Source organism: Siphateles boraxobius, unplaced genomic scaffold (assembly GCF_051911475.1).
Source record: "Siphateles boraxobius isolate OS27281-9 unplaced genomic scaffold, OSU_SipBor_1 9, whole genome shotgun sequence".
NCBI classification, from domain to species: Eukaryota; Metazoa; Chordata; class Actinopteri; order Cypriniformes; family Leuciscidae; genus Siphateles; species Siphateles boraxobius.
In genome coordinates this window covers 8,236,663-8,264,521 of record NW_027509219.1, presented here as the reverse complement: position 1 = coordinate 8,264,521, position 27,859 = coordinate 8,236,663, and the positions used below count along the sequence as shown (strand labels likewise).

The 27,859-nt window shown below is 38.6% G+C and overlaps 1 protein-coding gene across 2 annotated transcripts; it reads right to left on the bottom strand.

Annotated features, from left to right (window-relative positions):
• Positions 1-1,493: 1,493 nt before the first annotated feature.
• elmod3 (ELMO/CED-12 domain containing 3) lies at positions 1,494-21,918 on the bottom strand. Of its 2 annotated transcripts, XM_077224104.1 has the most exons (14): positions 21,824-21,884; positions 20,509-20,704; positions 20,007-20,421; positions 14,576-14,647; positions 14,398-14,478; positions 14,246-14,315; positions 14,083-14,145; positions 12,657-12,745; positions 12,426-12,549; positions 7,464-7,586; positions 7,185-7,315; positions 6,996-7,072; positions 6,687-6,814; positions 1,494-6,166 (listed from the first exon to the last, which is right to left on the bottom strand). In XM_077224104.1, the coding sequence occupies exons 3-14, from the start codon at positions 20,040-20,042 to the stop codon at positions 5,922-5,924; spliced, it is 1,239 nt and encodes a 412-aa protein (XP_077080219.1). In that variant the 5' UTR covers positions 20,043-20,421; positions 20,509-20,704; positions 21,824-21,884; the 3' UTR covers positions 1,494-5,921. The 2 variants fall into 2 exon arrangements, with proteins under 2 accessions (XP_077080219.1, XP_077080218.1); XM_077224103.1 differs by having other exon boundaries at positions 20,007-20,704; positions 21,824-21,918.
• Positions 21,919-27,859: the final 5,941 nt, after the last annotated feature.

Genomic DNA, 27,859 nt, shown 5'->3' with positions numbered 1-27,859 from the left:
ACAGGTCAATGTGGTGCAGACTCCCAACATAACCTGCTGTCTTTCCCTTTTTAATGTCCCCTTACTATTTAAAATGGTGAATTATGCTTTTAAAACTTAATCTGTTAACCTTTTATAACTGAGAAGTGAAAGCTTTCCTTCTAAGTACTAGAACGGAGACAAATACAACAGTGCTGTTCTCTGTTCCAAGCATGTGTCTATAAACACCAACTCCTTGGCCATCATTTGTGTCCTTCATCCAGACAGGATGTCATCTGGCATAAGCATTTCCAGCAGAGAGCGGCTTCTCAGCCTAGCCAGATTCAGATATCAGCCAGGACTATACTGGAACTAAAGGAGATGTGAAAGCCAATAATTATAATATTGCATTTATTATAATAAATGTTGAGGATACATTGAAAACATCTATTTATTGGATGCTTTGTTTTTTTCCTTGCCTCTTATGTGCCTTTTTCTTTTTTCTTTGGCTCTAAACAAAGCAGGCCAGATGTTTGTCCTCCTTGATTCAGAAATTCCTGGAAGAATCACGGTCTCTCTAAATTGAGCCCGGAGAGAGCAGTCTGGATCTGTTACCCTGAATAAGGGACAGAATCAGATCCACAGCAGGTTTACATTTGATGTTCTGATGTGTCAGCCAGGGAAACGTAGGCCAAAATCCTCAGAGGAGCTGTGTGTGTAGTTCATTTGCAGAAAAAACAGTCTTAAAAAGAATACAAATGTACTTCTGGATTGCCATATTAAGGAGAAAAGAACTTCAAAATGGTGTATTTAAAAAAAAATAATACTATGCTAACAAAGAGGTAAAGGCATAAGAAAAAAAATTATAACACTTTACAAGGTTCACTTTGTTAATATTAATGAATTAGATATGATCAATTCTTTTTAGAAAACTTAATATACAGCAATGGTCATTTTTGAATATACTTTTGTTCAGTGTTCATTATAATTAATTAAAAAAAGAACAATTTATGTTCATTTAACATGTTAATGTATACAACTTGCAATGAAATCTATTAGTACATGTAGAAATTATATATAAAGATGAATAAAAAAAACGGTTCATTGTTATTCAATGGTGAAAAAATGCATTTCCATCAAATCTGTGGAGCTTCCTGTAGAGTTCTACAGCACAGATTTCATGTGGGTCTTCTTGCTAGAAACAAGATGACATAGGAGTCTACACCATGTTCATTTACACTATACATAACTCAATGTAATTCCTGTGTCTTGTGGATAAGCAGACATTTGAAACTTTATAAAGCAACAAAGATTCCTGATCCAAACCACAGTTGTTATTCATAAACAGATGAGAAAAAATTCAGTGCAGGATATATGCTAGTTTTCAGACTGCATCAGCCATTACAGTAGACTGACCCCTAATGGTCCATACACATTATTACAATGCAAGAACGATAACTAAGATGATAGAGACATTTTCCATTTGGTTTAAACAAAGGCACATGCAAGGAATTACGATTTAAAACAATTTAACATTGTTTTTAAAGTTGCATTTATTTATTACTCTTCATACGATACATCACTGTACCACCGCATATATTCTGAAATATATTTTCATTATAAAATAGGGATTCTACAATCAAGGTTCAGATATAATAAAATGCTCTGAAGGATCATAACAGACAATAATGATGCATCTTTAAATTAAGTGCAGGATATTTTGGACTTACTGTAATTTGATTCAGGGCGACTAAATGAATCAATTTGGACATTTGGGTTCATATCTTCTCAACAAATAAATGTCATCTCTGTGGACCAGACAGATGAAGTATTGTGGAATGCTTTTTTCTAAAACACACTGGGAAGAAATCTAACATTTAGGAGAGATTCTAACATTTAGGATGGCAAGATTTCTCATTAAAAGAGCTTGACCTCCAAACCAGCTTCAAACCCACAAATGTTCCTTTTGGTCCAAACAAATATTGTTACATTGTGCCATAGTAGAGTGAATCGTTTTTGACATATTGTAACGCTGCAAAAAAACATTCACAAAAGCACAGTAAATACCAAAGGCCACAAAATCGTCTGATTTGTTTCGACGTCAAACCATTAAGATTGTTAAAAACATCCTCCAGCAAAGGTTCAGTTAAGTTTCAGCGTGTAAGACTACGGTTTTCACAAACATGGGCTATAGAAATATATACTGTAGAAGTCAATATTTTGCTCTGCTGCATTAGTGTACATACATATACATACAGTACATTCTCAAGCTAGGTAGATTACTGCAAGAGACACCACACCATTTTGTGCTACGACATGGGATCATGGCTGTCCTCAATAAAATGTCTGCCCAGAAGAGATTTGTCTGAAGCCTGAGGTATGCATAATATGCCCCGGTAACAATCATAATGTTACAATCATATAATTTGTTATATATATATATGTGTATTATATCTTATTTTCTTCTATGCAGGATAAACGCTAAAGAAGAAAAGAAGATATATACATTAAGTCATCTCACAGACCACCCTCTCCTTAAAAAAAAAAAACACAAAAAACCCCAGCAAAACAACAACTAAACTAATTGTGCGCACATATACAAGAAAATGTGCCAAACCAGGCTCACATCATGATCATTTGCAGGTTTGATTGTTCATAAGGAGTTTTGAGCTAATGTAGTATGCAAGATAGAAACAAACTTTTGAGGAGTAGTAACCGGCTAGTAACTGCACGTGATAGCTTGAAATATGCTAAAACAGAAGGAAATGTACATGTGCTTTCCATTGTTTTTTGGCCAATACTCTCACTTGACAATTATATTTGTGTCTCCTCTTAACCGCTTGAAACTGAAATTAGCTGACATAGTATTACGCAACATCATAAAATTCACTCTTGCTTTCAGCAGGTCAGTGTGGAAAACAAATCATTGGGTTTGAAATACAATGCTTGCCGTGGAGTTTACAACAGCACTGAATTCACTCGGATATATAGGATTATGAAAGTGTTGAACCTGCTTATATAAACTAATACAAACCAGCCAGACTACATTAAATAACCCAGGAAAGGGTGATTTGCCTTTGTATATAAACATTCTTTTTCCCCATCATGCCTTTGCTCTTATTCAAGTTTATAAAATACTACTCTGCTTTATATAAAATTAAACTGGCTTAAGTGACAGGACTTCTAATATACATCCACTGAGTATTTATATTCATGTGTCGAAAGAAAAAAAAAACTACACAATAAAATAAGAGCGTAACAAATAAACCTGAAACATACAGAACGCACTGTACTCATATCGTACAACAACACTTTGGACTAGGTAACTTAGACAAACATATGCAACCATACGAAGTTAGATTAACAAGCTTTTTTAACAAGGAATTTAAAACAACTATTCCTGGATGCTACATCTCTAACGCTACCTGACATGCTTACAAGACGAGAGTGCAGGATAGGGTTGCAAAGGGAGGAAAGACTTTCCCCATCAAGTTTTTTTTCCAAAATGTACAGTACATCACTGTTAATTTACATGACTGTTGTAACCCTCACATCTTTAATGGACTTGGACTAAGGAGAACAAGACGCAAATTACAAAAATACATCAAATTCTCAACTATTTTCTGCACTAACTTGAAGTGGCTCAACAGTAAATAAGGTATTCTACTTTTTTCGTGTTTAAATCAACAAGTCTCACGGTGTCCTTGAATATACTATAGACAAGTCTCACATGTCTACTTGAATGCTGTTTGTTAGATGTAAGTTCAATAGAGTGAATCACTTTTAGATATTGAAGTTTCCGACGTGTCTCATGCAACTCTGAAGGAAATAATCGTTAGCTTGCGTATAACATACAGCTCAAATGACCTGCAGCTTCCTGGCTAATGTTTTTTTTTTTTAAGCCATGTCTTATAAACACGAGTAGCCCTATTAAGCCCTATTTACACACTTTCATTGCTAAGTGCTGTAACAATTGAATCACTGTCCAACTGGTTTAAAAACACAACATCTATTCTCTCAGGACAAGCTAGCAGACAGCTTGAGAAAGCTGTACCGCATAAAAAAAATGTCATAAGTAACCTATAACAACTATTTTAGGATTATTTCTGGCATAACAGGGATTGACAACATAAACTGGGGGCTCGTCCGGGATACTAGAAATGACCCAGCACAAGTTATTTGCCATGGGATCATCCTCACTCTTGTCCACATGTTCCAAGTCACGTTATGACTACTTAAAACTGGAATGTACCTGCTAGAAACATGTAGGCTTTTACTTCATATAGACAAGCATAACACCTCCAAATATCACATTCAACTTTGATTACTGTCCTCAATTGTAGCTCAAAGCGTAAACAGAATTTAGCTGACAAGGAAAATTCTGTTAATAGTGATCAGTCTGCAAGGGTCAATTTTAGCTTTGTAACGGACCAAACAAAATAACATACTCACATTCATACATTTTGGTCTACAAGTCACTAAAATGCACTTACCCATCAAAAGGATGTCCTGACTTTACCATTTAAGGCTCTTGTTGAAGAGCTCCTGCCAACAGAAACATGCCATACAATCTCTGAATCATATTGTGACATTTAGCTCTCTAAAGGGACTCTGTCTAAAGGGATTTAAAAAAATAAAATAAAACGTTGGCCTATTGAGGCTATTTCCATCCAATGGTTTGATACCTTATTCCATTTTTCAACAGTGAAGAGTAAAGAGCCAACATTTTTTTATATTCGCTATATAAATAAATCTTCTTCTTCAACATCAATATAAACTCTGCCAACTTTCTTGAACATTGACTCGGTCACAGTGAACTCAATCAAATACATGCCCAATAGTCAGGCCTTCACACAGGAAGTCTTTCTCACTCAATACCACAGTCGTGGGTAAGGTGCTTGCTTCTGCAGGCCACTCTGCAACTGCACACCAATGAGGCCTGTAATAGAGGTCTGCACTCCCGCGGGAGTCCCGCGGGACCCGCGGGTCCCGACGCAAAACAGTGCGGCGCGGGACAAATTTTTAAAGGTCATTGCGGGAGCGGGCGGGATGATGAGGTGCACTTGCGGGTGCGGGCGGGAGGGATGATACGCTGCACTCCCGCAAATTAAATATGAGTATAAAGTAAAATATATAAATGATTAAAGTAGCGTACATAATTTGTAGTTGTGAGGGAGATTCTGATTGGCAGCAATAAAAACGCTTTAAGCAGCCTAAACTTGTGAATGTTGTCGGGTAGGGCGGGGCCTAATCTCACGCACACTTGTTTAGAGACAATTCCTTTCCCGCTGCTCCGAGTTCGAATTCGAAAGCTAGTTCAAGTTCAAAATAGACAGCATGGACGAGGAACAGAGCGCCTCTAGTGCTTCAGATAAAGTACTGTTGTGAATATTATGCTGTTCGTAATATGGGACCAATAAACATGTTACCAAGTATTGGTAAGGAATTTTGTGTGCACGCATTTTTTTCCCCAAGACCTTTCGTCAGACAGAAAGTGCGGGCGGGAGCGGGACATTATATCACAGATGCGGGCGGGAGCGGTACTAAAAATGACAAATCTTTGCGGGAGCGGGCGGGAGCGGGACTGAACACTGCGGGAGCGGGCGGGAGCGGGTCTGAAAATTGTGTCCCGCGCAGACCTCTAGCCTGTAAGCCTTTTCTTCCTGACAGGTTCAGGACATCCTGCTGCCACTGAGGCAGGTCATTTTAAGATTATCCTTTTAAACTGATAGTTGGCAACTAAATCTACTGGTCTTTTTCATAGAAAGCATTAAAGAGCCAATATGTACTATAAGAGAACAGAAGACAGTAAAGAGTTTTATAGCAACTACAGTTACAACACAGACTTGTTTCTGAGTGCACTTAAGCAAGAAAGGACAGAAAGGAAACAAAAAAACAGAGAAAGACCAAGTTAGAGAATGAGAGATAGTCGAGACTGTACAAATCAAATGCCTCTATGTCTCTCAGATTAGTCTCGCCTCTCCCTCCATTTCAGGTGGCAGCTCACACACTCCAGTGAAATGTATCTCTTTCCCCTCCTTCCCGCCTTGACTGCCTGCTTGAGACCCAGTGTCACAAGGTGAAGGGTTGCTATGTGATAGCGTGTCTGGTGATGTCCGGTGTCCTGTCCCAGCACGTCGCTCCTTCAGGTAGCCCTCCAGACGTTTGAGAATCTGCTTGGGGTTCTTCTTAGCAAAAAGCTCCACTTCTGTGCATCACAGAACAGACAGAGACGTGGTCAGACTTTTTCCTTTTCTTTTTTTTTAAGTAGATAAGCTTACATTTTCAGCATCCAGGCTACCTTGACCAAAGGTGTTCAATCCTGCTCCTGGAGGGCCACCTTTCATCAGAATTTAGGCCTAGTCCTAATTAAACACACCTAAACAAGCTAATCATGGTCTTCAGGATCACTGAAAACATCCAACCAGGTGTGTTGGAGCAAAACTCAGCAGGAAAGTGGCTCTCCAGACTACTCTCTAAACTACAAAGGGCAATATACATGTAAAATTCTTAAAGTCACAGTAACAAGGGTCAGTGAGAGTAAAACATGTTTTTGGAGCAAACCTTTACCATCATGAGTGGACTTTATGGAGGAAAATAAAAGTAAATTATGGCCCCTTCAAATGATATTGACCAAATGACACAGTGTTAATTAAATTCTCTGCTGAATGTCAGTAAATGATACCAGGAACAAATACTACACTGTTCATTTGTAACTGAAAAGTCACCTTTGAGTACATGGCCAGAATCCAAGATAGTTTTCTGCTGGTTCTTCCACAGCTGGTAGAGGTGCAGGAATGTTGCAACATAGAAATCACTCAGCACAGCTACAACCTGTTGCCTTCGGTTACACTCCCTAGGTGACATCACAAAGCAACAAAAAGTTTTGTTGCCATGAAAACAACTGAAGAGGTTATGTTAGGCTACAGCAAAAACACAACCAGATGATTTCAAAGCTTTAAAAAACACGTAATTAATATTGCTCAAAATAAACATCAGTTAATGTTCAGGTAATCTTGTGACAAATGATGACTTACTTGGACAGCACTTCCTCTCTAAGAGCATGGAGGGCGATTCGGGTCATGTTGATTGACATCACACTGAATGGAAAATTCTGTAGGTGTTAAAAATTAAAATAAGTATTTTTATAATAATTGTATGATAAGTTTGTAGTTTTTAAGGTATGATACATGAGCAAGTGTATGTTTCTTTGTGTTTTGCATCACCTGGACTGGATGCTGAGAGAGTTTGTAGATGTCTCTAGCAAGTGGTAGTATCTCTGGGTCCATGACGAAGTAGAGAATGTGCATCAGACCTAGAAAACCAGTTCCCCTTAGATCTGTAGCAGGGTCTGAACCTAGGAGTATGAAAGTGTCACACAAAAACAAGTTTACAAACAGGTGACTTCTATTTTATGGGATCATGAATAATTAAATAATCGATGATTGTGGTTAAACGGTTGATCTTGATTTTTTTAACACAGGTGCCTTAAATTTTTGACATACCTTGAAAGCCCACATTCTCCCAGTGTGGTCCATAGCGAGGGCAGTCTGCTCGAGTGCAAGTCAATTTCCTGTAGACGGTCTGGAGTACACGCATGTGCACTGACTGTCCATTATCCAGAGAACCTACAGAATCACAAACATTTCTCTCTGCATTTCTCCTCTTCACTAGCCTGCTTCCTAATCGAGTTGTCTAATAAACATGGCATTGTATATAACAAATATTGTTGGCTCTTTGACAAATTGCTTTAATTCCTCTTTTGCAAACCGCTTGGGGTAAAAGCGTCTGCTAAATGCATGAATGTAAATGTAATGTAAGCAAATACATCACACGTGTAAGACATTTAAGTTAGAGTTGCACCAATGTATAGGCTACAAATATTTATCTGCCAATTTTTTATGAATTTTAAAACATCAGCATTTTGGCAATAGCATGAAAAGGCATGAAAAAAATAAACTGACAGTTTATAAATTAAATGCATGAAAGCACAGTTGTTTAATGTTTGTTGCATAATCCAGTGTTCTTCTCTGAGTAAATAATGAAATGCTCGCCCAAACAAAATCTGTACAAAATATAGCAGGGGTCGACGATAGCATCGTGACGAAAGTTTATCATTTGCACATGTTTTAAGCTTTGCCAATTTAAATATTCAAGCGTAATAAGACACGAAAGAGAACTCAATTTGGTACTTGAGCGCGGTGTGAGAAGGTTTGCACCCAGAAAGCCACTCAATTGAGTAGGGGTCGACTGATTATCGGCGCCGATATTAAGCATTTTTATGGTTATCGGTCATTTTTAAAACCGGTTTGCCAATAAAATAATTTAATTTTGAAATGCGCTATATTTGGCTCTGACGCAGCCACCTCTGTCGGAACTCACCACTCTGTAGACTAGACCAAAGTCCCCGGATGACACATCTGATTTGTTGGTAGTCACGAGTCCGGCCAATCAATGCGGGAGCTGAAGGTACTGAAAGTTTTGCACTCTCACACCGAAAGCACTTGCAGACTGGAGCGGCTTCACTGATCACGCATCAGTTGTCTCTCAAAGTTAAGGCAGCAGCAGACTTTGTTGAAGTAGCAATAAATTACTACACTGAAGTTGCAAAACACCTCAATATAATAGGGCCCTGTGATTTCCGCGATGCAGAAAACACGGATGGAATCGCAGAATCCAGTCATAAAAACAGAATTTACTAGCCTGACGTCGTTATACTCAGATTCTAGTCAGAATGTGAGTCTGATACTGCTCCATTGGGCTGTGATTATGGGGCATGTGTCAACCGAACCAGGAAATAAAAGGCCTCTGCACTCAATTGGATAGACCTAGAACCAATCAGAGCAACGGAGTAAGTGACGTATGTTGAGCGATAGATTAAAGTTGATAGATTAAACTTTTTCCGAATCCCGTAGGAAGGACAGCAAAAACATCTTTCCCATCGAAAAAATGCCTTGATCGCGGTTCTCTGTTCCTCTTTTAAAATCAATGTGCTGTCTATATCTTCTATAACACACCCGATAGCGGAATATCCACAACTCAATTCTCCAGCGGCAGCCATGAATTCAACCCAAGCGCTCTTTGGTGACGTGGATGGTTACGTTACCGTTGCTCATGTGTCCATCATCGTATAAAGCCCGCCCTGACAATTTGATTGGTCGGAACAATTCTTTATTCAGGCATAATAGCTCCTCAACGGATCGAGTCCAGACCGAACTTCCCGACCTAAAAATTTTGTGGGCAGGGTTCGGGCTGGCATCCAGGCTATGAATTTACTGTATAAAGCGGAATGTCACTGAATTTGTCAACTTTTTGATGAATTAATAAAAAGCAGGTCAGTACAAATCAAATAGAATTTCAAACCACAAAAGACTATTTAAATATGAATCCTGCGTGTCTCTAAATGAATGGCGCAGACGCGTGATTTCATTTACCACACACACACACACACACACACACACACACACTGTAAGACTGGAAAATCTGGAAGGACTTTAAGAGAGGGCCACTCTCTGAGAAAACAAAGGAAATTACCATTAGCACAAGCTAATCTACATCTCTTTCCCTCTCCCCCCACTCTCCCTCCCTCGTGGTGAGATCTCCCAAACTCTCACAAGAATCAATATGGTTTTAATGTGAACAATTATCATACAGTTTATACATGTTTGATATCATTTTAAATGTCTCAGTGCGACTGGTACAAATGTCTCATTTCCAAAAAGGTAAAACAAAAGGTAATAAGGTTTTTAAGAGTTTAGAGATAACATGCACACAAAGGAGGGTGGGATTGTCAAGCCCATCTGTTCTCAAAACGTGTTACTTCTGAATGCAAATATCCATTGTCTATATAATGAAATGCAGCGAGAGTTCGTGGCCTTTTTCTGTATCTGAGATCGGCCCGTGAGGTCGAGAGCCGAGTCTCTCGGCCTCACACATTTCTAATGTCGGGTAAACTTTTCCTCTTTCTTCTAGAGCATTTGATGTTTTGCATTGACTATCTTTGATTATGAAATTGTAATGATACATTTACCTGACATATTAAATTGTTATATTTGATTATTCTAATTGACTTTGACATTATTTTCATTCAAGATTTTAAAAGAATAGTAAAACATTCGCTCACATTTAATGATGCACAGATATCATTAAAGTCTTTTCATTTATGGAGTCAGATGAAACAACGAGTAAATAAATATGACAAAATGTATTGAATTTAACCAAAAATACTTTGCCGCGAGAAAAGACAGTAACACGCAGAGACCTTCCCAGCTGATTTGACGACCCCCATTGGCCTGATCGAGCGCGACTTAAATGAGCACGTGTGACGCTTGCACTGTTTTCAGCCTCAGCCGCATCATTATACATCATCTCCAGAGCCGCTTAGTCACTTCATGAGCTTTTTAATGCTTCAACTGAGAAAAGTTATCGTCATATCATAAACACACAGAAACTCAAAGATCTCCACGGTAACCCATCAAAATAAAAGTTTGGGTTTTCATAGGGCCCTAAAAAATTATTTTTTTGTTAAACTGTAAATAAATTTAATAAGTTTGATGACTTCAATTAATTAGAAATACTTTTTGATTACTAAAATTGAATGTAACCATTAAAATACAGTCTTTAATTTTTACAAAATGTTTACAGAATCCTGCTGGGTGCTCCCTGCACTTTTTAAGTTATTATTATCATTATTATAAATAATAATGTTATTATTAACAGTTCTCAGATTTAAAGATATGTTTAAAATCATTTAAAGAAAGTATTTGTCAAAACCCTTTGTTATTCTTAATTTTGACATTAACTTACATTTTTACACCAGACATAGGCTATATATCGGTTCAAAATATCAGTTATTGGTCTACTTGATCTGTAATAATCGGTATCGGCATCGGCCCTGAAAATCACATATCGGTAGACCCCTACAATTGAGTTCTCTTTCATGTCTTCTTGCACTTAAATGTACCAGTGCACAAAATTACCTCAAAATGACTGTCTTCTAGTATTCTAGTAAATATAGACAGTTATGCCTTAGGTGAACGTGTTTACAATATCCATGCATTGGGTCTTAAAGTGAAAGCAGCTTAATATATCACTGCTGTCTGTTTTTATTGTTAATCAAACAACAAAAGACAAAGTAAATTGCTCACTGCTCGTTTGAATAACTTTTGCAACTTTAATATATATTTAATATACATTTAATTTACAAAGTGAATATGCGGTGTTGTTTTACATTGTATTACTTTATTCAATTTATGTACCTGAAAACTACTGTTAGACCAACCATTCACTTATTGTATTTGTGTAGGCCTGTTGAATGTTTAATGGATCCAATCCATATTCAATGAAAATAATTAATACATGCGTTTTTGAACTTTGCTAATTTAAAACATGATTAAAACCGTGATATATTTTAATGACAAAAGTTAAAATAAGTAAGCAAGTGATAAATGTCGGTATCAGCCAATAGTTCTTCATTAAAATGGATATCGGTATTGGCCAAAAAATCCAATTCTGTGCATCCCTAATTTAATCAGTTACTCTAAACAACTTAAAAAAGGTCATGAAATAGAAAATAAAAATGTCCTTTATATTTACATTTATAAAAGTGTACTCTACAAATAAAAAAAAAACACTCAGAGTTTTATAACTCAAAGCTAACTCCCCATTTTCAAATATGAATTTTTGTTTTCCACCTTTCTGAAATGACAGGATTAGAAATCGCCTCGGTCGTAATGTCACGATTTTCCTCTACACGATTTTCCTTAACATTTGTATGTATATCAAGGAAGTGTGCTCTCTGAAAAATTAATAAGCTAAACTCCAGAAAAGATCTGAAAATGCATTTCACCACCTCTTTAACTGATTCTTCAACACTATAAAACAAATGATTAGTGCTGTAAATCAATTAAAAAATTAATTATTAATCAAACATTTTTCTGTAATTAATCGCACCTAACAATAAGATTAACACTAGTTTTTACTATATTTATATATTGTAATAATTTCACATTTATTTATCCTCCAGTAGAAACAACATAAATACAGTATATTTTTTGTGTAATGTTCAAGAGCAGTGAGTGATTTTCTTTTTTTCTTAGATTAACATTAATGAGACATTACATCAGCAGGTTTATTAGGCTGGGAGATTCAAATATACTGTCAGTACTGCACTGCTGCACTGCATTCTCTTTTGAGTCTTACCACGCTTGAATGGCTTAAAAGTATTTGCATGAACAAGAGCGTGATCATATACTGTAACGCTAGCCAATGATTGATGGAAAAATTGCTGTGTTAATTACGTTAAATATTTTTAACGCAATAAACTAAATAAAATTAAATTGCATGCATTAACACAATAATTTTGACATTCCTACAAATTATCCATTGGAATATATTAGTAAAACGATGTATGTAGTCATTAAAACAAAGCATTCTACCTGACTTGTCAAATCATATGTTCTACTCACATTGTGCGATGGCAAACACTAAGTCTCTCTCTTCTACAAGGTCTTTGTGTAGCCGTGGAGGTCCGAACAGGAAATGGGTGATGGCAGCCAATCCAGTCCTGTGAATGGTAGGCTGAATATTCTTCTGATAGAGAAGAGCAAGTATATAAATAAAGAAAAAAGAAAGAGAATGGTCTCAATAGTCATGACAATCATAGTGTCATAATGCATATTCACTTGAAACAAACTCACAAGCAGGTCTCCAAGATCAGTGGTCTGAAAATGCTGCAGAGCCTCATTGAAGGAGATCAGTGGTGATGGAGTGAGATCCTCAGCAAGAACTATAAAAGACACATTGTTTTTTTCTGACAGATGACCACACAATGCATCCCTCCATCATAAACATGGTTCAGTCTAGAAAATCAGAATACATAAAGCATATTCTATCACTTTTAAAATTTTTATATTCAAAATTATTTAAATATGGAGGATGAACCAAGATAAATGTGGATTATAAAAAACATTGCATACATTTCAAATATTTTAAATTTATATAAGTTTTAAACACATACATTTTAAACTTAAAAGTTTTAAAATATAAAATTAATTGTATTGTCACTGAATACATTTATTTAGAATTTTCTATTTTCAAAATAATGACAGAATATCCTATCCAGTATAATAATGTTTGTTATATTATAAAATTATGTGATAAGTGATAACATACTACATGATGAGAAAAACCTAAAACGGTTTGATAGTATCAGTATACAGGGGGAAACGAGAGGCGATTAATCTCTTCCAAAAAAGCAATCAGATGGTCGGATGAATTTCTGACAAGACGGCTTAAAAAAAAAAAAATCTTAAGTCATTCAACCCCTATTCTTCAGTGTCACATGATCCTTCAGAAATCATTCTTATATGCTGATTTGATGCTTTAAAAAATTATTTCTTATTATTATCACTTTTGAAAACAGTTGTGTTCCTTAATATTTTTGTGGACACCATAAAACGTCTCTTTCAAAAAAAAAAAAAATAGCTGATCCCATAATTTTGAACAGTAGTTTGAACAGTCACTTATGAGGATCCATATCTGTAAGAATGCCTGTCGGGATTAGACAGCAAGTCAGATCACTGGATCTGGGATTACAGTGTTTGAAAGGCACCCCCGTATTGGTTTCTTCTAAACCTTTAACTCCAAGTATCAAACTTTTTAATTATTAATTCATTCTAAATCGCCTAACATACAAACTCTACTTAAACTTAGCTAAAAGTCTTTAGATTGCATTTTGAGAGTTTCAGAGCAGTTTATGGTTCAGTTTACAGAGCCTAAACAAGTCTGATATTTATATCAGGGGACAGATATTTTGCTAAAATTATATAAAAAATTCTCATGTCAAGAAAAATTTTTGGTCATATCACCCACTCCTATGTCTAAATATAGTTATTGTGCTGTAAAATAATTGCCCATTTGTTGTCCACACATATCTCACCAAGAGATGCTAATGCTCCAGATTGTATCTGACAGCGATCAGGTTTCGTAACGCATCTATTTTAGCCAAGGAAGTGATGCCATCTCTCCAGGATAGGGGCGTATGCTTAGTCATGGTGACGTAATGTGATCAGTATCCAGGCTGACAGGACGTTGTTTCCATGGTGACAAGGTAATTGGTCTCACCTGGTTGGATGCTCTCCAGGGCATCCCACTCCTCTTGTGCTCGTTCCACCTCCAAGCTCACCTCTAGACAGACAAAATCACAAACACATATTGAGTAAAGGATGTTGTTGAACTACTGACATCATTCCTTGTGTAAAATGTTTCTGAGTGATGAAGTCTTTACCTTTTGTTTCAGTCTGATTGCCTCCTGCTGCCAGAGACTGTAAGAGTCCATTCTGTTTTAGTGCTGAGATCTACACAACCACAAGTTCACACCATTAACATTGCTATTCAAACCAGTAACATCATGTGACTATGTTTAAGTGAAATACTCACTGGGACAGTTTTGAGATAAGGGTTGCCATTCAAGTTGCCATTCTCTTTGATGCAATTACCTGGAGACAATCCATTTAGGATCTAAAAAAAAATCCAAAGCACAGCAACAGAAACTGTGATCACGCAGATAGTGACAAGACCTAGTTTCACTGAACAAATGTTAGCAGCGTGTTCTCACAGTTGTGCATTTGGAGTGCCCATTGGTTAGGTCCTCTGTCTGTTTACATTCTTGTGGAAAACCATTCAAGCCCTAAAAGGAAGAAATTAAAATACATATTAAAAAAATAAATTAAAAAAAATCTTTAACATTTTACAATAAGGTTCATTAGTTAACTACCTTAGTTAACATGAACTAAGAACTTCTAAAGTATTGATTATTCTTAGTTAATATTAATTTCAACATTTACTAATACATTATTAAAATCAATGGTTGTATTTGTTAACATTAGTTAATGCACTGTGAAATAACATGCACAAACAATGAACAGCGGTATTTGTATTAACTATAGCAAAGACTACTAAATATTGTAACAAATGTATTGCTCATAGTTAGTTCATGTTAGTTAATACATTAACTAATGTTAACTAATGAACCTTATTGTAAAGTGTTAACAAAAATTCTGTATTGTTATTCCTTTCCCAAAAAATTTCTGAAAAGCTGCCACAAATGTTTGAAATTCAACTCCAGTAAGTATGACTGAAATTAATTCTATCAAAGCATTTCCAATTGACAATTTTAAAAGGAATTGCAATGTCCATTTGAACCTGCACTGATAAAGTCTCAATTATGAGCACTTTACAAATATAATTACGATTACATTTGAACAGTGCTTTTAATTTACAATATATAATCTCCCTAGTCAGTGTAGTTTCCATGTTGTGAAATTCCCCCGTATTGTCTGCGCTCAGAGTAAAACAAATAGACGAGTTGTAAATGATGGTATGCATCACCTGTTAAGAAATTTTAAATGCAGCATCAACTGGACATCTGTGTATATGCATGCCCCAATATTACAAAATCAGTCCTGAGCTAGTATAGTATAGAACAGTATAGTTCAGCTTTTTCATAGATTAGCAGACTAAACGGACTTCTATGTTTTATTTCAGTTCTCAGTTTCGTTTAATGAACTTTGACCAGGGCTCGACATAAGCAATGGCCCGATGGCCCGGGGTCAGTAAAAGAGTATGTCGGGCTAGTTGATTGGCCAGTCACTGGCCCGTGCGGGCTAGTGAATGGCCATCAGCAAAACAAACAGCAAAAGTCATACACGGTGGCGCGAAGAGTGTCAATGTTACTTCAGGTTATTTACAACGTGTTAAAATGTCAAAAAACTACGAGGCTGATACGAGAAAGAGGACATTCCTAGTAAGGCTGGGCGGTATATTGAGTTTGTACAATAGGCTATATCGATTTTTTTTTTAACGATATGGAATGAGGCAATACCGTTTATATCGATACAGTAGTTTGATACGAGCACATCTGAAAAATAGCGTAGTAGACTATGCAGTGTGAGCTCCTGCAGTGAAAGAACATAGTACAATTTGTCCTAAACATGACACAAGTTTATATTAAGCGCTTCAAAATAACTGGTAAGATATAGTTAACAAGTTTAAAGCAGTTTGCCCTGTCAGATGCTCTGACAGAAACTGTTGCTGACTGACAGATAAATACTTGCACTGTTTAATGCGTTTGAGACGTGGTGCTTTTCCTCAGTGCTTAACTTACATTTCACAGGTATATTCTCCATCTGTAAATGTTACAAAGTCAAACAAATATGTCCATTTCACTGTCAGGAGAGGACGAGCTTCTGCAAGTGAATCTCCGCTAAAATTCAAGCTTCCGTGAATGAGCGCCACCGCGCGCATGCGCGCCAAACAGACGAGCACAATGGAAGAGTAGCGCAATAATTCTGACTAAAATATACATATTGCTAAAATATTTGTTGTTGGAGACAATAAATGTGCCATATGTGGAATTTTAAACCTACAAGTATGTTTTTATGAAAGTGACCACAGTGTTTCCCCTACAATGTATTCAGCAGCGGAGCAGCCCCGCCGCTGGATTTTCAGCGCCGCTACAAAATCTTTCCATGATCAGCAATATCACGACATTCACTTACACACCTAAAAACACTGTCATGGCGACCGGCGGCGCTGCATGCGGTGGCTCTGAATCCCGTTGTTAACAAGGAGGAAAGAGCCACATATGGAAATATTTTCGATTAGACTAATGTCACGTTGCCATAAGGGGCCGTTCACATAGCACGTTTTTTGCGCATGCAAATTCATTATTTCAAATGCGGCCGGCGCGCTCGTTTTTTCAAGCGCGCCTCTGTTCATGGTTGCATAGCAACGACAGACGCCACGGGAGAGCAAGCACTTGTGGAAAGGAGAAAGCGGTACGAACTGCGCTCTCCATGATGACGAGGAAGTATCACCTACTGCTCATAGTCCTGATAGTTAACGTTAAATCATATTTAATTTTTCAGATGAGTCTACTAAACTTGTTGGTGTCCTTCAGAAATCATTCCAATATGATGATACGTGACGCTCTTTTTTTTTTTTTTTTAAGATTCTTTGATTAATAAAAAGTTAAAAAGAACATCATGTAATAATATTTCACTATATTAGGCTACTGTTTTTTCAACAAAAAATACCCCCACAATATCATTCAATTACCAAAGAGCAATAGAGATCTTCTATAAAAAGCCCAGAAAAATTAAGTGCTCACAGATTGGGTGTGGCCTTTCCCATTCAAATAAAATTTTCAATAAATTGTAAATAATCTTTTTCTGGGTTGTGCTGTTTCATTTTTCCCCTAAACAATTTCTACCAAGCTGAAAATGAACACAAAAGAAAACATGAACAATCCTGTCTAAAATTATAAAATGCAGGTTTCTGTTTGTGACTGCAGTTCAAGGTACGTGCTGCAATAATCATGCCTTGAATCAGTTGATGGTATGTCATATTTGTTTTTCTCAAAATGTCCATTTCTATCCACAAAACTTGCCAGAAGTCATGGTTTAAGGTTTTTTTTTTTTTTTTTAAATCTTCCAGGGTGCATGCCCCCGGACCCCACCACGCGCGGCTTGGTAACAACCTCGGGCACATAACAGCACCGCTGGTGGAAAAATTTCTAGGGGAAACACTGGACCATTATAATGGGGTAATTAAATGCAGGCTAATAGCCTATAATTAATTTGTGCTTTTGTTTTTGTTTTTATTTTTATTTTTAGTTTAGCCTTTAGTCATTTTAAGAACAAAAGCATTACTTTTGTTTTTAGATTGTAATGTTACAATGTTAGAATGTAATGTGATTTTAACCACCTTTTTGCACATAATATATTGCATAGCCTACATTACATTCCCTATATTTGTTTCCATATCCTTCAATATCAACATTGTTTGGATATCATTGAGCAGGATGTGAATTTTTTTTTTTTTTTAATAAATACAGATTTTCTTTATCCAAATAGAAAAACGTAGAAAGTACCGAGATATATATCGTGTATCGTCATTTAACCAAAAAATACCGAGAAATTATTTTTTGGCCATATCGCCCAGCCCTAATTCCTAGTGTCATGGAAAACACAGTACACCTGGGTGGAGATGAGAGCATGTACTGTTTCGTTTGCCGTAAATTACTAACAAAAGCTGACCGAGCCGTTATGCAAAATGCATAACCGGCCTGCCCGACGGGCTATCTAAAAATAGTGTAATCAAATTCCCCCCTAAACTTCTGCCTAGCCCCCCTAAAAATGTGTGATTTAAGTGTAAGCTACACAAATTCGTGTTCACTTAAGTCTTGTTATAATCAGATTCAGCGCGTTCTTCATTTTTTTCATTGACAGTTTTTTTAGGTCAAAAATGTTAAACGAATGACAAAAATAATCAGGCAAACTAATATACTTTTGTCTAATTTCGCCATTTTGAAGTGAAAATAGGCCTATGTAACGTTACTCATCACTCATGTAATGAAATAATTAGTTTACTGTCATTGTGAGGGGACAAGAATTAAAAAAATTTATCAAAAATAAATCCTAATGTATTCAATAAATACAGTTTAATGGAAAAGTGCTTTTCCTTATATTTCTTTCAGGGCCAATAAAAATATAGAAGGGGCCAGAAAAACTCTGATCTACTGGCCCTGGGGGCCAGTGGGAATTTTTTTTTTATGTTGAGCCCTGTCCTTGACTCAGATGTGTCTCCAAAAATTCATTAGTAAATCAAATAAACTGTTTAAAAATAAAATTAATAAAAAAAAAAAATTCCTTATTCCCAAATAAACAGTGTAAAATCAGCAGTTCAGATTGGGGATGTCTCAATATACTGGTATTAAAAATATAACCATATTATTAAAGGAATAAAAATTGATTTCATGTTAACACAACAGATACGATAATATTGTAAACAACCCAGAGCCAGTATCTATCTATTTGTTCTCTAGCTAATATTTTGCGTTCGCTAGCAAAAATGTTTTCCGTTCCCCCAAGAAACCAGAACACAAAGTTTCTCGGTGGAACGTTTAAGTTTTTATCTCTTGTTTTGTGCTTATAAGTGAAAGTGCAATCATTCTGATGAAATGTAAAAATTAATTTCTCAAATGATATTGTGATTATAATTTTGAGCAAAATAATTGTGATTATCAATTTAACCATTATGCAGCATGAGGAAAATGTGAAAAGTTTACTGACTAAAACTAGACTAAAAATCCCATTATTGGAGTGCATCTTAAAACAAAACAATGACATATTTTAAAAAATGCCAGTAGAAAATTGCTTTCAATTAAAACAGCTCAAACATACGTTTTAGCCTGGGACTAGGATTAAGCCTTGTCTGTGAAACCAGGGGTTAGTCGGCTAAAACTTCACCAAACAAAAACAGGACAAGGTTGACTAATTATAATAAAAAATAAAAAGTACATTTAACACAAGACTAAGAATAGCAGACAAAACACCAGTTAGTAGAGACACTGTAGAGACAGGTAATTCACACACACACACACACACACACCTCTCTCTTTCTCTCTCTTGATAGGCTAATTAATTCAAATAAATGTTATAATTCAATCAAATAAATATAACCTTTTCGCACTACTTTATTTGTCTGATTTGAAGCAGACAGACTGCTAGATCAAACAAGTCGTAGCTGATGAAAATAACCGCCATTTTAACCCTTGCCATGTAACAGCTTTAATAAGCGGGATAATTCATGGCTAGCTCTGCACAATTTTAATGCATGACGTGGATGCAAAGAACCAGCTAAACAATTTTTAAAATAGATTTTTAAAATAAAAAACTATCACAATAAAAAACTGACTTACTAAAAAATATATATTTAAATATCATGTAACCATTAACATGCATTTGTGTCATAAAATTGTTGAAATATTAAATTAAAATCTATATTCAGTAAACATTTTACATCTAGGAGGTTCTGCTGGGAATCTTTTGGGAACCCAACTCTAGCGGCGACAAATGGGCCTTTTTCTTATGAGAAATATATATTTTGCTGTCTAATGCTAACAAGCTGAAATATTAAACAGATCAGAAATTTTTGTTTTTTAGTGTAGTGGCTTGTAGTACTCTAGGTGAGGATGTCATACATACCTCTGTATGTACTGCGATTGCAAGAACCCCTTCCATGACATGAGTCCACGGTCTCGCTGTCCCCCTAGTGTCCACCCATCCTGTGGACTAGGCCAATTGTAAACACTGCCCACTGGACACACATGGTTCTAGAGCACTTTTAACGCTTTCAGAAGCACCTGCTCCTTGTCCTACAAGCGTAGATTAATACTGAAACAGCAGAAGAGCTTTCAGTAGTGCATTGTTTAACCGTGCCACTTCTTGAGATTCAAAGAGGGGCTGGTAGAAACAGAGTTGGGCCGAGGAGCAGAAGCATAATTTCAGTAGTAACAGGCCTAAGGTTTTGTTCTAGTGGGACTGTGCAGCGAGTTGTGAATCGTGATGGCCTTGTTGGAGATGGATTTCTCAAGTCCGTCAAGTGCTAATTGTACCGGGTCTGTGGAAGGTTAATAGGTGAACGTTAGGCTTGTTATAAGTCCACTTATGTGAGACTGGAGTGTTAGAAAAAGAGCAGAAAACAGACATTCATTGGGTACAGCAGTGATGAAGCTGTATTTGACAGTGCCTGTGTTGATGACACTGATGAAATTCTACTTGGAGGATTGAAGGCTTATTATGGGGATGTGTCTCTAAAAAGGGAGTTTAACGATGGATTGGAGGGTTACTAAGGGTCTCTTCAGAATCCTGCTTCAGAAGGCTTCTGATATCAGCAACAGTCTCTGTAGGATACAAAAATAAATATTAGAATATGCAAATTGTACAACATATTTCAAAAGGTATATGCAACGCAAATATCACCGTGTACAGAATATATCGACATTGTACACTCTCCAGCTTTCATTATAGAACAATGTAAAGGAGCGCTGCACAGAAAATAGCCATCCAAACGGGATGACGTCATCTTATCAAAACTGTATCCCTATGAAATCGAAATAGATCGAGTAATACGGTCATCAATTACCACAGGTGAAATTTCAAACGGTTATTTTCGTTTTGCTATGTCTTTAATGTGCAGACAAGCTTTTATTTGGCGGACAACTGAATCTATTGCATTCATAAAAAAATAAAACGGATGAGAGGTGACGTCATCTACATCCTGACTCACAAAACCTGAACTAACTAAACATTATAATAAACATGAACGACAGACAACTCAGAAGCCAAAGTATTAATCGATAATTAACGTTAATTTGGATATCAGCGACATCAGATTTGATGCATCAGTTCCAAATGCGGCACAGCATGACTGTATGACAGCATCCAGTGAACTGTCAAAGTCAAACACCTTTACAAAAGATACATTAACCATTATAAGATACATGGCGGTATTACTTTAAACGTATTTTACTTCAGCAATCACTAATCTAGAAACATATATTGAACATGAAAGATTTATCAGACGGCTAATAATGATAAAGACCAACAAAAAAACTGACCAACTTATTCGCACAACAGTTAACGTTAGGCTATTTCTGCCACAAATAACGGTACATTTCAGCCCACTCCTCATTCTCTTCAAGTTAAATAAACGCTCACATTTACCTCAGCACTCAAAACCTGCCGTTACTTATTTCAGTTTAAACATGTGTTATTTACTGTCACATTTCAGTCAGTGACTGGTAAAGCGTCTGTCTCGCGACCTGCTCGAGCTAACGTTAAACTGCCTCAATCTTTTTGTACTCTCGCTTCTAGCTTAGCTAACTTGCCTTTAATTAGTCTTTTACGAAACAATGTACACCAAACCGTGCGAACAATGTAGCGTTGCCTTTCTTAGCTGCTAATTACGCAATTATACCCTTGCTAGAATGATAGGTATTAAATATTGTTATATTTTTTACCTCAGTTTCTCTCCCTCCAATCTCGGCTTCCCTTCCCCCTTTCCACAGTAACTGAAAACCCTGACGCCTTGTGGGAATTGTGGTTCTTCTACTGTAAATAGACTTCCGGTGCTGTAGGAGTACTTAAAATCACGCAGTAAAGTTAATCTTTTTTTCTCTCAGAATTTTAGCAAAAACAGTGACTGCAGTGCTTAATCTAAAAATATATAAAATCATGTATATGCCATTTTTTAAAAATTATATATGGAATATATATTTGTATTTTCACAATAACAACAACAATAATAATAGTAAATAATGGCACAGTTTATGCTTAAAATTACATTTTTAGTCATTTAGTCATATTTAGTCATTAAATGCTTTTGGCTCAACAGTCCTTAGAGTAACAGAGAAGTTCTGAAAACTATGCAAATGGCAAAACATCAAAAATCCACGCTTTTGTTTCTTTGGGTTTTTTTTTCTTTGTTTGTTTCAAAGAGACAGCAGTACGCTACTTAATCTGAAAGGCTTCTTGTATAATTAAGTATAATCAATAACGTCTCGGTTACTATCATAACCTCGGTTCCCTGGGATAAGGGAATGAGTATTGCGTAGCTATACACTATGGGAAAACTCCTTTTCTCCGAAATACTGAAGCCTTTTATAAAATAACGCAGTGCTACTGCACACCCTTAACAGTGCTGAGGCTTACTCACACACTATTGGCTCGTCAGTGGGAACTAGAGATGCGCGGATGGGCTATTATTTCATCTGCAACCGCATCACAAAACTCATCATCCGTCCGCCATCCATCTGCACCAACATTTTTTACCAATTTTCAAAACCGCACACGCCCGCCATCCGCTGATACAAGGCGCTGCTGATGACAGCCGCGAGACTAGAAACCGCCCGCCACCCACCCGAATTTAATTAAAATATTTTTTCGTCACGTCATCCGCCCGATCCGCGGTTTATCCGCGGAGTCCGCGGCTATAACCGCCAACCGCGCAGTGGGAACTGCTCTAGTGGGAACTGCACGAACCAATGGCAGAGCGGTGTAACTGCGCGAACCAATCAGTGTGAAGCCCGCCGAGCTGAGTGCAGAGCCTGCCAGAAGGGGCGGGGCATCTGTCTATAAAAGATGGTCGTTTTTGCCATGGATTCAGGTGTAATCGACTGAAGCGACGAATCGTCGTGTGCGCCATAGCACGACCGTATACGCAATACTCAATCCAATCACGCTGTGCTATGATAAACGCAACGACATGTACTGGACTTAAGTTTGATGCCCACATAAGGGTCCAAGCAAGAGCTTATGTCATGTCATGATAAACGGACCAAGGGCCCTCACTCACACAGAGGCACCTGCACCTTCAGTGCAGGGATTTCACGTCATAATGACAGGCGGCCATTGGCCTAGCCTCAATCATACAGAAAAGACATGTGCCTGCAGTGCAGGGACTTCCAGGTTATAAAATCTGGCAAATGTGGACGGCGAGGGCCAGCCGGCCGCGCTGCATATATCGCCAATAGAAACCCCACTGGACCATGCCCAGGAGGAGGCCATGCCCCTCGTGGAGTGAGCTCTACGCCTATGGGGCATTGCAGGCCCATAGTAGCATTTGCCAGGGCGGTAGTGTCCACCAACCATCTGGACAATCTCTGCTTCGTGACCGGAAGCCCTTTAGTGCAGCCACCGAAGCTCACAAAGAGCTGCTCCGACTGTTTGCACTGGGCGGAGCGCTCCACATATGTTCTCAGAGCCCGAACCTGGCATAGGAAGTGTAACTGCTTCTGGTCTTCCGATGTGGGAAGAGCAGAGAGCGTGATCACTTGTGCTTTGAACGGGATTGAAAGCACTTTGGGCACATAGCTGTGTCTTGGTTTGAGGATGACTTTTGAGTCAGCCAGGCCAAACTGCAGACAGGAAGCGCAGAAGCAGAGAGGGCTTGCAGGTCCCCCCACTCGCTTAACTGATGCTAAAGCAAACAGTGGTGCAGTTTTGACTGAGAATTGTTTCAATTCAGCCTTTAGTAGCGACTCAAATGGAGGTCCCTTAAGGGCCCGAAGGACCATAGATAGACCCCATGAGGGCACCGTAGGAGGTCGTGGAGGGTTGAGCCTTCTAGCTCCCCTCAGGAAGGGCACAATCATGTTGCTCCTTTCGACCGACTGGCCAGCCACCAGCGCATGAAAGGCTGCGATGGCTGCCACATAAACCTTGAGCGTGGATGGAGTACGGCCTGCATCCAGCAGTTCCTTGAGAAAAGAAAGTATCAGTGATACTTCACACGAGACTGGGTCCTGGGTCCTGGTTCCTGGTTGAGCACCAGTCAGAGAACACAGAGACCATAGAGGCGTCTCGTAGACGGAGCTCTTCCCTCGCTGATTGTGTTTAGGACACTCGCCGGGAGCTCCGTAAACTCCCGTCGAGGGGGCATACATGGAGGGCCCACAGTTTGGGACAGGGGTGCCAAATAGTCCTGTTCGCCTGGGAAAGGAGGTCTTTCCTTAAGGGTACCGGCCATGGGGCAGCTGTGAGCAGCTGAATCAACTCGGGGAACCAAGGTTGGGATCCGCCAGAGAGGGGCCACTAGTAGGACTGAATGTCCGCCCTCCCTGATCCTTTTTATGACCTGAGGGAGGAGCGAGACCAGAGGAAAAGCGTAAAGGGGAAAGCTGGGCCAGTCGTGGGCCAGCGCATCCCTGCTCTTTAAGAAATATGTTGGGCAATGACAGTTGTCTTCGCAGGCGAAGAGGTCTACCTTTGCCTTCCCGAAAACACTCCAGATCATTTTAACCATTTAGGGATGGAGGGTCCATTCCCCTGGAGACACTTTGCCCCAGGACAGCATATCTGCTCCCTGGTTCAGTCTACCCGGCACATGCGTTGCTCTCAGAGAGTGCAGGTTGTCTTGGGCCCATAAGAGGAGACTTCTGGCCATTTCGTACAGCCATCTTGACCTGAGCCTGCCTTGGCGGTTTATATAGGACACAACGGTCGTGTTGTCGGTTCGGACCAGGACATGCTGGCCCTTTAGATGAGGCAGGAAGGATTTTATGGCCAGCAAAACCGCCAGCATTTCTAGGCAGTTGATATGCAGCCGCAAAACCTCAAAACTCCATCAGGTGACAGAATGGAGAAAAAAACCTTAGGAGAAACCAGGCTCAGTCGGGGGGACAGTTCTAGCCTAGAAATCTAGACACATCCTAGCGGCAGCAAAAAAATATTTAGCAGCAAAGTGTGGTCTAGCAACTCACCGTTGGCATTCGAGCTGGAAAAACCAAACTCTGGTCAGGTCAATCACATCATGTATAGAGTTGGTGGGCGGGCTTAACATAATGACGGCAGAGTTGTGACGGTTCCGCGTGATTTCCATAGGTGATCTGCTACTTGAAAACAAAGAAGATGGTGCTGGCGAACAGCGGTCTTTCGAATCTGGATGACTCTGGATGACTTGGAGTTAAGTGAACGTCACTTAAGTCATTCTTAAAAAAAGGAAGATGTGTTCGGAGTTTTGACGACCGGATACGGCAAAGGTTTAATATAGGCCTATCAACTTGCTCCGCTGGTGGAAAAACGCATGGGACTCACTCAGCCACAGCCGTCCGTTGCTCTGGTTGGTTGTAACGCTGTCCTATTGCGTGCAGAGGGAATTTGAAAGACAACTGTTTATCCCGCCCCTCGGATTGAGGTATGCCAATTGTGAGTTCCCAGACCTAACATCTTGATAGGTCTGGCTTGCCAGGCTAGGACAGTTCTCCACTGGCCAACAAATGAATGTTTGACAATGTATGATTATGATTCAAGCTGCATTACAGGTCAGAAGTCAGATTGGATCAGAACATTATATTATGCAGTTCATCTGGATGAGTCATCACGCGCCTATGGGGACGAGTTTGTTGAGGATCAGTGCCGATGGCTGTCATCACAGGCGAGACATCTCTCTGTGGAGATTGTGAGGGCACGTGGGGTCTGAGCCGGCGTGAGCTCACAAGTCTCTGTATACTCTGTATACTGAGCCCTCTGACTCCACCGTTTTTTACGCCGAGACTCGGAAGGAAAAGGAAACGGGAGAGCGCAAGTCCTGGAGTCCGTAGGCGCAGATAGGAGAATGGCATACTCTCGCATAGAGAGCAGCTGGACTCAGCTTGCCCACTGAGCACCCTTGCCCAGGCAGGCGACGCACTCACTGTGAGTGTCCTCATCATGCAGAGGGGCTCTGCATTTGCCACAGTTGTGGTGCGGCATTTGAATCGTCACTGCTGCTCTTTTACAATGAGTTAGCTGTGAAAAAAGGATACGCCGGAGAGCGCAGGGCAAGCAACACGACAGCTGGCTTAGAGATCACTGGCGGGAGAGCATGCTGGATCAAGCACTGACTCGCTGTTCCTCTGCAGGCTCATCTGGTTACGGCGAAGAAGGCGCAGGCATTCTACATTTTCTTCCATCAAGGTGCCATACATATGCCATACAATTCCAGTACACCTATGCATGTCATTTAATTTCTAGGACATTACCGTAGTACAACAAAGAAGGACATTTATATATTTGTCATATGTTCAAGTGCATATTTATAATCCATTTTCTACATTCTTATCACAAGTAAACCTTTATACCTTACATAACATTTTAAGTTAATTAACAACACCTTTGGCGAGTTTATATAGCATGCCACAAAATATTTTACAGAAAACAAATCATGGACAATTCCTCATTCATTGGCTAGTCTACTGTCTAGCCAATAAACATACCATGAAAGGGCGTATTGATCAATGCGACATGGTGCTAAAACTACTTTCAGCACTTTTCAGTCTACCTACATGTCGTACCCAAGTTTATTAGATCCATGTCTAGCTCTGTAACAGGGGTTAGCCACTTTGGCCATCAAGATCCACTTTCCTGCAGAGCTTAGCTCCAACACTAATAAAACACACCTAAACAAGCTAATCAAGGTCTTCAGGATAACCTGAAAGCAGGCATGGTCTAGCCTGGTCCCACCAGACTCTCGTACATTTCATTTGTACATAGAGTCTGGCACCGCTCCATTGACAAGCGTTAACTTCCTTGTAGGCGGGTACTCTATTGAAGTCTAAAACTATTGGATCTGCCCAGAGTCACTCTGGATCTGCCATAACCAATCACTAACGTTTGGTCGTGACATATGTCATGCACACACGATGCTCATACAACATCATTGTCACCAACAAAACTAAACAAAGATTGTTCTTGCTCCGGCTTTAACTTCTTGATATTCGGCAGCGTTGCCACAACGGACCGAATTACTTCGCTCGCATCTTTCTCTGCTGCCATTACTGAACTTCAGCTCAAAATAACGCACAACATAAACGTCATCGTTCTCAGCCACTCCCTCTGTTCGCTGATTGGCCCGGTAAAAAATTGATCGGAGAAAACCAAAGACTACAGCACAATCCCAGACCTAGTACTGAAGGAAAATGAAAATTGAGGGGAAGTACGTAGGAGGGCGGAGCCATGCTAGGCATGGTCAGGGTTGGAAGAAATCTCTGCAGGAAAGTGAGGTAATATATCTTCCATTGTGTTCAGCAGAAGAAAGAAATTCATACAGGTTTGAAACAACTTGAGGGTGAATAAATGATGACAGAATTTTGAAAAAGTGAACTTCCTTTAAATGTGGAAATTAGTAATAAAGAAGAAAGTGCGTCCAAACTTGTTTTAAACAAAATTAAAAAATAAAATGTTCAGACAACTACCCATTTATCAGTACCAGCAGTAATGAAGCCAGACTCATAAATGACTTTTAAGTCGAAATAAAATTTGCATGAATCGTTTTGGGTTTTGACACTCTTTCTGTTCCAACTGCTCATCCTTTTAAGGTTTAATTTCTGAATCCTATTTGGATATATATCTTTTCTTGATTACTGTACAGTTACATTATGATGGCAAATGAGATCAAATGGATTTAACTATACAAAGAACAAACTGAGCTTGTAAAATGTCTAAGATCATAAGGGTGTTAGTGTAACCAAAAGTGTTCTGATCACACCTGGATAACTAATACTAATAATAACTTACCT

Coding starts and splice junctions, on each gene's coding strand:
- elmod3 (XM_077224103.1), bottom strand. CDS start 20,042: ATGGAAGGGGTTCTTGCAATCGCAGTACATACAGAG. Junction 14,146..14,245: donor CAATCAGACTGAAACAAAAG/GTAAAGACTTCA, acceptor TTGTCTGTCTAG/AGGTGAGCTTGGAGGTGGAA. Junction 7,587..12,425: donor AGTGTTTGCCATCGCACAAT/GTGAGTAGAACA, acceptor GTGATTCTGTAG/GTTCTCTGGATAATGGACAG.